This window comes from Leucoraja erinacea, chromosome 30, assembly GCF_028641065.1.
Source record: "Leucoraja erinacea ecotype New England chromosome 30, Leri_hhj_1, whole genome shotgun sequence".
Classification (NCBI taxonomy): domain Eukaryota; kingdom Metazoa; phylum Chordata; class Chondrichthyes; order Rajiformes; family Rajidae; genus Leucoraja; species Leucoraja erinaceus.
In genome coordinates this window covers 3,949,695-3,961,475 of record NC_073406.1, presented here as the reverse complement: position 1 = coordinate 3,961,475, position 11,781 = coordinate 3,949,695, and the positions used below count along the sequence as shown (strand labels likewise).

The window sequence follows — 11,781 nt, the reverse complement described above, 5'->3', positions numbered from 1 at the left end:
GCCTCGGGCCTGTTGACTGTTGCCGCGTTGCCATGGTGACGGCGCGGAGTAATACAGCTGGTAAGCGAGCCGGGGACTGGAGTTGAGTTGTTGACCCAGTAACTTGACCTCGCCGACGGATGCGGCGCCCACTTCGCTCCTAATCGTTCGCCATGTCGATGCGGAGCCTGTTGGCCCGCGGGTGGCAGCTGGGCCGCTCGGCCCTGCGCCTGGTCGCCCCCGCGGCGGGACTGCGGCCTAGTGCGGGGATCCTAAGGCCTGCGGGCCGCCCGCCGCTCCAGTACGAGCTGCCGGCCCGCTACCGCTATTTCCGCCACTCGATCAGCAGCCTGGCTGCCCAGCTGCAGCGCCAGGCCTTCCGACGGATCCGCGGGCCCCGCGGGGCCTTGCTGGCCTTCGGCCTGGGCCTGGGTTTCGTCGAGCAGCGGGTGGAGGAGGCGAGGACCGGCACCGCTGCGTGTGAGGAGATCCAGGTAAGTAGCAATGTTACACAAATTTGTAATTTATCCCATCAGATAAAGCATAAAAAGAAGTTTAATTTGACACCTAATTCACTTTCATATCTTCAGTATTAAACAAAGTTATGGCCATTTAGGGGGCTGATAGTATGTACTTTTACTTTTTCACAAATATACGTTATTCGTAATAAAAAGTATACAGAACAAAAACCGTGCATAAGCTCGTCATATTCTTATCGTCTATATATGCCATATTGTCATATTCGGTAGTGTTACATGGAACATAGTACATGTACAGCACAGGAACACAAAACACATGTCCAATATGATGCTATGTTAAACTAATCTTCTCTGTCTGTGCATGATCAAGTGAGGCTATGTAGGTGCAGGTAAGAAATAAAAAGGGGATCATGGTGCAGAACTGCAGATGCTGGTTTGTACCAAAGATAGACACAAAATGCTGGAGTAAGCAAGCAATCCAGCAAAATGCTGGAGTAGTAAGTCAAGCAGCAAGGAAACATAGAAACATAGAAATTAGGTGCAGGAGTAGGCCATTCGGCCCTTTGAGCCTGCACCGCCATTCAATATGATCATGGCTGATCATCAACTCAGTATCCCGTACCTGCCTTCTCTCCATACCCTCTGATCCCCTTGGCCACAAGGGCCACATCTAACTCCCTCTTAAATATAGCCAATGAACTGGCCTCAACTACCCTCTGTGGCAGAGAGTTCCAGAGATTCACCACTCACAGGAGGAAGTAGTTCATCTTTGGATCGAAAACCCTTTTTCAGACTGAGAGTCCGGGAAGGGGACACTAGAGGTATGGGGAGGTACAGAAATAAAAAGGGGATGATCATCTTGTTGGGAGTGTACTTCATGCCCCCAAATAGACAATGGCAATGAGAAGAGCAAATATGCCAGGAGTTTTCAGGCACCTGCAAGACTAATAAGATTGCATTTGGAGACAGGAGCTGATTAGGGATAGTCAGCATGGTTTTGTACATGGAATATCATGTCTTACAAATCTGAGTTTTCTGAAGAATTAACCAAAAAGATTAATGCCATGGATGTTGTTTATATAGACCAGGCAAGGCATTTGATAAGGTTCCACATGATAGGCTGCTCTGGAAGGTTAGATTGCATGGTATCCAAGGAGATAATTTTTGATAACCATTGTGCACCAGTTGATTTATATTTTGGAAGCGTTGTGCAATTTATCCTCCACTCAGTTTGCATTAACCAACCTGATCTCCCAGGGGCTCAGCACTTCAACTCCCCCTCCCATTCCGAATCCAAACCTTCTATCCTGGGCCTCCTCCATGGTCGGAGTGAGTCCCACTGCAAATTTGAGGAGCAGCACCTCTTATTTTGCTTGGGTAGTTTAAGCCCCAGGAATGAACATTGACTTCTCCAATTTCAGGTAGTCCATGCTTTCTACCCCCTTCCCCTCCCCTTCCGAGCTCACCCACAGCCTATTGTCTCTGCCTCTTCCTTTCTTTTTCCCGCCCCCCCCCACATCAGTCTGAAGAAGGGTCTCGACCCAAAACGTCACCTATTCCTTCGCTCCATAGATGCTGCCTCACCCGCTGAGTTTTTCCAGCATTTTAGTCTGCGTGCAATTTATCTCGTGGCTCTTAATAAGTTTCTTTTTTTTTTTTCATTTTTCCAATTGCCAGATGCTGTTTAAAAGAAAGAATATTCAATATGAAAAATCCATACCCTTGTCCAGCATTGGCCATTGTCTGGAAGATTACAAGATCGGACACCCCATTGGAAAAGGATGCAGCGCTGCCGTGTACAAGGCCGCCATTCCTGAAGTGGCCATTCCAAAAGCAAGCAGTAAGACCAGGACAAAGGAGTCACCGCCAGAAAGTAAAAGCAAGGGAGTGAAAGCAGCTGCTGCGCCAGATGTCTCCGGTGTTGGAGCCGAAACAACGGAAAGTAATTCCCGAATTTCTGACGAAAATTCAAGTTTGAGTTTTGTGGTTTGGAAGAGAGATCCACCTGCTGTATCCGAAGGAGAAGCCAGCCACCCACACAACGACTCAGACTATCCTTTGGCTTTAAAAATGCTTTGGAACATAAAAGTAAGTTAAGCAGTCCCTTCCAGTGAAAATTCATTGCTTGGGCTCAACTGTTTGAGCTTGTAAAATTGTTTAAAATACTACATATATCAATCTTAAAATTATTCCTCTTTAAGAATAATAAATTGTGAATTGCAGTAAGCAGCATTAAACGTTCCCTTAAAGTCCCCTGACTCTCCTTCTGAAGAAGGGTCTCAACCTGAAATGTATCCTATTCCTTTTTTCCAGTGATGCTGCCTGAACCGCTGAGGTACTCCAGCAATTTGTGTCTTATCTGTGGTGTAAACCAGCATTTGCAGTTCCTTCCTAAGCATTAAAGGTTTATCAGGGTGGTAGTGAAAGGTAAATGACCAAACTACTATTGGTAGTATTTGTACTTTGCACACTGCACATAGGAACCATTCTTAACCACATGAATGTATGTCATCTCAGGGTCTGGATAATCACAGAATTAAAATCGCTACTCAAGTAGTAATTCTATCCAAATCATATAAAAATCAGGGAATCAAATGATTCCTTGGAGGCAATGGAGGAGCTGGTTCTACTATTTACTGAAAACTACTATTTTCAATCTCGGGCAGCCCAGTGACACAGGCGGCAGTGTTCCTGATTATTTTTTAATTTTTCTGAGTTCCCACCAGGCATTGGGGTCAAATGTATGATTTCCCTTTTTTCCATGGACCTAGTTAATTTACAAAAGAGTCATTGATGTACTGACTTCCCTCAGTTTGAAAAATAATGAATTTCATGCAAGAAAAGAGTTCATTGGAAATTGGTATTGACAATTTATAGATTCCTGAGCCAGGACATGGTTTGTACGGCACCTCTTTGTCTTGAAGATAGACACAAAATGTTGGAGTAACTCAGCGGGACGGGCAGCATCTCCGGATAGAAGGAATGGGTGATGTTTTGGGCCGAGACTCTTTTTCAGACTTGAACCTGGTTCCTGTGATGCAAAGTAAATGTTGCAAATTGTTAGTTGGCAAATCATTTTAAAGTGCTTTTGCTTGATATGTAAACTTGTCGTTGTAGGCTGGGTCCTCCACTGACGCTATCCTGAGAACAATGGGCAAGGAGCTGGTTCCAACCACCCCTAATGCTTTGTCTGGAGAGTTTGGTACCACCAAAGGATTAGCTCTGTATGTACTGGTGCTTTACTAGGGACTTAGTCAGTATGGATATGATGGAATAAATAAATGTAGATACTGCGACAATTACACTGCGTTTGTATGGGGTGGGATTATCCTTTTGATCTTTTTTCTTGTACACTCAATCATAACATGGAGCTAAAATACAGACACAAAATGCTGGAGTAACTCAGCGGGACAGGCAGCATCTCTGGAGAGAAGGAATGAGTGACGTTTCATGTTCAGACCCTTCCTCAGACTGAGCATCAGGGGAGAGGGAAACTAGATATGGAAGGGTACAAATAACAGAAGATGTGAAAAGAACAGATCAAAGCAGATGATGATCATGGATATGTACAATGGTTCATTGTTGGATGTGGGGAAGGCGACAATGAGGACAATAGGTGCAGGAGTAGGCCATTTGGCCCTTCGAGCCAGCACCGCCATTCAATATGATCATGGCTGATCATCCCCAATCAGTACCCCGTTCCTGCCTTCTCCCCATATCGTCTGACTCTGCTATTTTTAAGAGCCCTATCTAGCTCTCTCTTGAAAGCATCCAGAGAACCTGCCTCCACCGCCCTCTTGAGGCAGAGAATTCCCCAGACTCGCCACTCTCTGTGAGAAAAAATGTTTCCTTGTCTCCGTTCTAAATGGCTTACTCCTTATTCTTAAACTGTGTCCCCTGGTTCTGGACTCCCCCAACATTGGGAACATGTTTCCTGCCTCTAGCGTGTCCAACCCTTAACAATCTTATATGTTTCAATGAGATACCCTCTCATCCTTCTAAACTGCAGAGTGTACAAACCCAGCTGCTCTATTCTCTAGCATATGACAGTCCCGCCATCCCGGGAATTAACCTTGTACAAACAGTAACATTAATCAGGACAGTGAAACTACTGGAGAATTGGGTTGGGGAGGAACAGATATAGAGAGAGAAAACAAGGGTTACTTGAAGTTAGAGAAATCAATATTCATATAAGCTTTGTAAGAGTTGTAAGCTTTCCCACGCAAAATATGAGATGCTGTTCCTCCAATTTGCGTGTGGCCTCATTTTGGGAGTGGGGGAGGCCCAGGACAGAAAGGGCAGTGTGGGAATGGTAAGGCGTGTTAAAGTGTTTAGCAACTGGGAGATTTGCAACAGAATAGATTTGATGATATAACAAAGAAGATCAGACAGAACATATGGAACAGTGGAAAAAAAGGTTAATGTTTCAGATCCAGAGACTTCATCAGAACTGGAAAAAAAATTAAAACAAAGTTGTGTGATGCAGAAAATAGGGGGAAGGACACAAGGGAAGTCTATGAGAGACGAGGAATAATTGATAATATTTAGTGTTATCAAACCTACTCTATGACTATTCATGACTTTCTCTTTCTTTGGTCAGACCTTATCATTATAGCAGAGAGAAGCTGAAACCACATCCAAACATAATCCAGATTGTCCGGGCATTTACAGCCAAGGTTCCTCTGTTACCTGGAGCATGGGTGGACTATCCTGATGTACTGCCCACCAGTTTGAATCCTAATGGGATAGGATGCAACCGCACGCTATTTCTGGTGATGAAAAGGTAGGTATTTCAGACCATCCATGCGCTGGCTGAAGAACTAGCTCTGGCCTAGAATTTAATGAGCGTGTTATTGGAGGCATGGGCGGAAATCCGGGGGGGGGGGGGGGGGACACACACATTTCCCCCCCCCCCCCCCTCCCCCATGTTTTGTAATCTGGATATTTATATTAGGTGGAAAATAAATCTATTAAAAAATCTCTGCATTCCGTGGGACTGATGATCGAGGGCGCCGATTGGATGAGAGAGACGTTGGTCAGCAGGCAGATGGGGGGGGGGGGGGGGGGGGGGGGGGGGGACCATGATGATTCAGCACGATGATTGGAGGAGGTAGGTGTCAGTCAGGCGGAAGTAGGGGGGATGGGACTGAGGATAGAGCACGATGATTGGAGGAGGGAGACGAGGGAACTGCACCTAATAATTCTGAATTCTGAGGGTCTGAAGAAGGGTTTCGGCCCGAAACGTTGCCTATTTCCTTTGCTCCATAGATGCTGCTGCACCCACTGAGTTTCTCCAGCACTTTTGTGTACCTTCGATTTTCCAGCATCTGCAGTTCCTTCTTTAACATTTTGCCCCTAAGAATTGGTACTTTCAGGAGGGGAATAGGGAAAACTAACGTGAAGGGAGCAGCAACACCTTGGGGTTAACACTGTGTGGAACTGCAACAATTGCTAACAGAACAGACAGTGCTGGAGTAACTCAATGGATCATGCAGCATCTCTGGAGGACATGGATAGGCAACATTTTGGATCTGGTCCTAAAACGTCGTCTATCTGTGACCTCCACAGATGATGCCTGTTCAATTGAGTTACTCCAGCACTTTGTACTTTGCTCAAGATTCCAGCGTCTGTTCTGTTAAAATTATTGGTTCCTTTCAAATAAAATGAAGCATTGAGGAATTTGCAGTGGGGTTTTTGATGACTTTTGGGCAGCTGGTATGTGTCGTTTTGTATTGTAGTTACCCCTGTACCCTGAAGCAATACTTGCAAGTCTGTACCCCTTGGGGTGACTCTGCTGTGCTGATGATTCTTCAGTTACTGGAGGGAGTGGATCACCTGGTTCAGCACAACATTGCCCACAGAGATCTGAAGACGGACAATATTCTGGTGGAGTTTGATTCCGGTAGGAGCGACACTTCTATAAACTATCAACGTTCAGATTTCTGTAAATCTTAATGACTTTGCACAAACTTTGTTCAGTAACAAGTTCAATATAACACAACACAATATAGAACGACAATATAACACAGTGGTGCAGCTGGTAGTAGAGCTGATGCCTCAAAGAACCCGAGACCCTGGTTCGATCCTGACCTCGGCTGCTGTCTGTGTGGAGTTCGCACATTCTATCTGTGATCGCATCGGTTTCATAGAAACATAGAAAATAGGTGCAGGAGTAGAGGCCATTCAGCCCTTCGAGCCTGCACCGCCATTCAATATGATCATGGCAGATCATCCAACTCGGTATCCTGTACCTGCCTTCTCATCATACCCCCTGATCCCTTTAGCCACAAGGGCCACATCTAACTCCCTCTTAAATATAGCCAATGAACTGTGGCCTCAACTACTTTCTGTGGCAGAGAATTCCACAGATTCACCACTCTCTGTGTGGGAAAAAAAAATATTCTCATCTCGGTCCCCTTATCCTTAAACTGTGACCCCTTGTTCTGGACTTCCCCAACATCGGGAACAATCTTCCTGCATCTTCCACCCACATCCCAAAAATACGTGCGGGTTTGTAGGTCAATTAACCCTTTGTACATTGCCCCTTGGTGTACAAGGAGTGGGTGAGACAATGTAGAACTAGTGTGAACGGGCGATTGATGGTCAGCACGGACTTGATGGGCCAAAGGGCCTGATTCCCGCTGCACCTCTAAACTAAACTATCGTTCATGCAGTGTCCACCACACTATTTCTGACGCACCACAGGAGATATCTAGCTATATTTGTTTGTGTTTTTTGAAGGCCTGTCCTATCATGGGCTCAGTTGCTAGCTATTAACAAGGGACGGGTCGAGCTGGAATGTGTTTCTTTTTGTGCACTGTTCAGTTGGATGCCCACGTTTGGTGATCACTGATTTTGGTTGCTGCCTCGTGAATCGGGATGAAGGATTGAAGCTTCCCTTTACCAGCATGGAGGTGGACCGGGGCGGAAATGCCTGTCTAATGGCCCCTGAGGTAAGTGCGCTGGGTGGAAAAAAATCAAAGCACCTGTGCATGGCTTATGTTGGTGCTGTGATCTGCCTTGTTGCAACAGTAATTAGAACCATAGGTAGAAACAAAATGCTGGAGTAACTCAGCGGGTGAGGCAGCATCTCCGGAGAGAAGGAATGGGCGACGTTTCGGGTTGAGCCCCAAAGGGGCTCGACCCGAAACGTCACCCATTCCTTCAAGGGTCTCGACCTGAAACGGCACCCATTCCTTCTCTCCAGAGATGCTGCCTCACCCGCTGAGTTACTCCAGCATTTTGTGTCTACCTTCGATTTAAGCCAGCATCTGCAGTTCTTTCTTGCACAGTAATCGGAACCCTGTGTTTCTTGTAATTGAAGCTGGTGCACAAAGGCTTAAATCACACGCCGACTGTTGTCCTTTCCTAGATCAGTGCGGCAGTACCTGGACCCCGGGTGACTTTAGACTACAGCAGATCTGATGCCTGGGCAGTGGGTACTCTGGCCTATGAGGTCCTGGGGTTTACCAATCCCTTCTACCAACACGGAGGGGATTATCTGGAGAGCAGGAGCTACGATGAGAACAAGCTGCCGCCTTTGCCGGGCACCATTCATAGAAACGTGAGACTGGTGCTGAAGCTATTATTGTGCAGAGATCCCAAGAGGGTGAGTACGGTGATTATATCCAACTGTGGGTAATGTGCTGTTGGACATTAAGTGTCAATCCATCTGTGCATTGTTGAAGCGAGGCTTCGGAGGCTCAATCCAGCGCTAAATGCAGCTCAACTCTGCCTGTCTCGCCGGGTTAACCTACAGCCCTGCCTGGACTGACGGGACAACAGCGCTGCATCTCCGCGCTGGCCATATTCCCCGCAAGCCCAGGCAGGTTAACCTGGCGGGACAGGCAGAGTTGCGCTGGCTTTAGCGCTGCTTCTCTGCGCTGGCTGTGGGCCTGGAGGTACAGCTCCCGACCTCTCTGGCTACCCGTGGGGGGGGGAAACTCGGGTGGGGACGGGACAGTGCCGGAGACCCGGCCAGGATCGATCCTGGCTACGGATGAGACGCAGAGTGTTTTGGCACGTCTCCCTCCTCCAATCATCGCACTATCCTCAGCCCCCTGCCCACTCCTCCCTCCTCCAATCATCGCGCTGAATCCTCATGTCCCGCCCCCATTGCCTGCTGACCACGTCTCTCTCGTACAATCGGCGCCCTCGATCAGCAGTCCCACCTCCGTCTCGCGGGAAGCGGAGATTTCACCGGGTTTTAAAATCTGGATCGCAAAAACTTGGAGGGGATGTCCCCCACCTCTCAAAACAGAGATGTCCCCCACCTCTCAAAACCTCTCAAAACCCTGGGCCCCCCCTCCCCGGGTTTTCCGCCCCTGCTTTTCACCTCTAGCCATTGTCAGTCACAGCACCCACCTGCCCCCACCTCTCACTTGTCAGGCTTTGTCCAGCCTCCCTCCACCATGCTTCCCCCCCCCCCCCCCCCCCCCCCCAATTGCAATTGGTCTGAAAACGAGTCACGACCCAAAGTGCCGCCTATCCATTCCCTCCAAAGATGTTGGCTGACTTGGGTTTTTCCAGCACTCTGTGTTTTGCTATGAATTTAGTATGGGTGTCGGTTTGATGGGGAGAAGGCAGGAGAATGGGGGTTAAGGGGGAAATATAGAGCAGCCATGATTGAATGGCGGAGAGAATTGACGGACCGAATGGCCTAATCCTGCTCCTATCACTTATCACTTGTAATATGTTGAGCTGTCTAAGCAAGTGTAAACACAGGCCCTTTATTCCTTGTCGGCCCCAGCGCCTGTCAGCACGAGTTGCTGCCGACATGCTGCATCTACACCAGTGGGGGGCAGAGCTCCTGTCTTCAGACGACATCAGTGTGGAGAAGCTATTCGACTGGCTGCGGTGCCAGACTCTGCTCACCTCCCTGCAGGGAGCGATGAATTGTGGATCTAAAGTGCAGACTGACCTGAGGAGGAACTTCTTGGCAAATCTCAACTTTGAACAACTGAACCTGGGGCTGGACCTGCTGCTAAGTGGAAAAAACAACTAAAGATTTGCTTCGAAAACACAATCGGGTGAAAATGAATGCTACTAAGTGCACGCCTAGGAATAAAACGTTGCATTTTGTTCCTAACTAGTTAGACGAATATGCATTTAATCAATTAGGGCTTATGTTGATTTATAGTTAATGAAGTAAACTCTGCTGTCTTTTGCCATTCAATGCTAATACTACGGAGAGTGTTGGTGGAACCAGTTCACTGCCAAGTGTTTTGTTTCACTATTGGCCATGATCTGAGTTAAGTACAGGTGAAGTCGACCTCACACAGTTGGGAAGTAAATGTTCTGATGTGCCATTGAATGTGTACTGAAGAATGTTACTGAGGGCAGCAGAATGAAATGAAGGCCAGCGCACTTTTTTTTTTTTAAACGTGTTGCTTGTTTGCACCTTGTCCCCAGTTCTAGCACTTGGCACTTTAACCTCTTGTATATTTTTAATAGAATATCCAGGACCCACAGTGTAAGGAATCGTCAGGTTGTAAAATGTACAAACATGCAAAGAAGACATTGTTAAATAGCACAGTTGGAGTCACAAAGTCTAGGTTCCATGAGACCTAGTGGATGTGAGGAGTTCCACAGTTTTGAGATTTTAGAGGAGGGGGGGGAGGTGGAAGAAATATGGTTACAGGTTATGAAATATCAATCCTGTGGGTGGAAAGTCCTATATGTTTTCTGAATGCTATCTGCGTTTGACTTGCAACTCTTGTGTTTTTCTTCCTTTTTCTGCATTGTAAATGTTTCTCCCACCTAGATAACTCCGTGAGCTGATGACTTTGTCATTCACATTAATCCACAGATATGTTTTCAGTTTGATTTACAGTATGGTTCTGTTAAACTGATTTAATTAAAAATAGGATTTGAAATTTGAACAGTGATTTTCATTTCTTGCATATTACAGAAATTGTTCCTTTCTAGTACTGCCCACTCCATCATGAGACAACATCAGAAAGTTAAACACATTCTTAAGAGTGCACAGAACTGCTAAAATACATTGAAGACAAAAGAGACTGCAGATGCTGGAAAGTAGAACAAAGAACTGAAGAAGGGTTGTGGCCTGAAACGTTGCCTATTTCCTTCGTTCCATAGATGCTGCCTCACCCGCTGAGTTTCTCCAGCACTTTTGTCCAGAACAAAAATAATGCTGTGTAAGAAGGAACTGCAGATGCTGGTTTAAACCGAAGATAGACACAAAAAACTGGAGTAACTCAGCGGGACAGGCAGCATCTCTGGAGAGAAGGAATGGGTGACGTTTCGAGTCGAGACCCTTCTTCAGACTGGTCTCTCCAGAGATGCTGCCTGTCCTGCTGAGTTACTCCAGCTTTTTGTGTCTTATCTTCGACAAAAAACAATGCTGGGTGAATTCAGTGGATCAACCGGCTTCTGTGGGGGCAAAAGATAGACATAAGGTGATGTTTCAGGTTGAGACACTGCATCAGGACTGAGGATATGGGAAAGATTACAAGTGTAGAGCAGTAAAAAGTGGGATGGGACGGGGGTGATGGGGAGGGGGTGATGGGCAGATGGAAATTGGGTGAAAATGAATGCTACTAGGTCCACGTCTAGGAATAAAACATTGCATTTTGTTCCTAACTAATTAGACAAATATGCGGTTAATCAGTTGGGGCTTATGTTGTGAGGTGGGCGCATGTGCGTGGCTCTTCTAGAGTGTGCGCGAGTATATTAAGTTTCATTCCCCTCACCACATGTTGGTTTGTCGTTAATGATGCAAACTCTGCTGTCTTTTGCCATTCGATGGAGTTGTGTTGGTTGAACCAGTTCACTGCCGAGTTTTAGTTCACTATCAAGCTCAAGTTCAAGTGAGTTTATTGTCATGTGTCCCTGATCGGACAATTAAATTCTTGCTTTGCTTCAGCACAACAGAACATAGTAGGCATTGACTACAGAACAGATCAGTGTGTCCATATACCATGATATAAATATATACACACATGAATAAATAAACTGATAAAGTGCAAATAAACAGATAATGGGCTATTAATGTTCATAGTTTTGTCCGAGCCAAGTTTAATAGCCTGATGGCTGTGGGGAAGTAACTATTCCTGAACCTGGTCGTTGCAGTCTTCAGGCTCTTGTACCTTCTACCTGAAGGTAGCGGGGAGATGAGTGTGTGGCCAGGATGGTGTGGGTCCTTGATGATACTGCCAGCCTTTTTGAGGCAGCGACAGCGATAGATCCCCTCGATGGAAGGCAGGTCAGAGCCGATGATGGACTGGGCAGTGTTTACTACTTTTTGTAGTCTTTTCCTCTCCAGGGCGCTCAAGTTGCCGAACCAAGCCACGATGCAACCGGT

The 11,781-nt window shown here is 46.6% G+C and overlaps 1 protein-coding gene across 1 annotated transcript; it reads left to right on the top strand.

The window, feature by feature from the left end:
* Nucleotides 1-3: 3 nt before the first annotated feature.
* On the top strand, nt 4-10,339 carry pink1 (PTEN induced kinase 1). Its single transcript, XM_055659159.1, has 8 exons — nt 4-473; nt 2,136-2,546; nt 3,576-3,682; nt 5,059-5,241; nt 6,197-6,360; nt 7,284-7,411; nt 7,831-8,067; nt 9,208-10,339. Exons 1-8 carry the CDS (start codon nt 153-155, stop codon nt 9,460-9,462), a joined length of 1,806 nt encoding a protein of 601 aa, XP_055515134.1. The 5' UTR covers nt 4-152; the 3' UTR covers nt 9,463-10,339.
* The last annotated feature ends 1,442 nt before the right edge of the window (nt 10,340-11,781 follow it).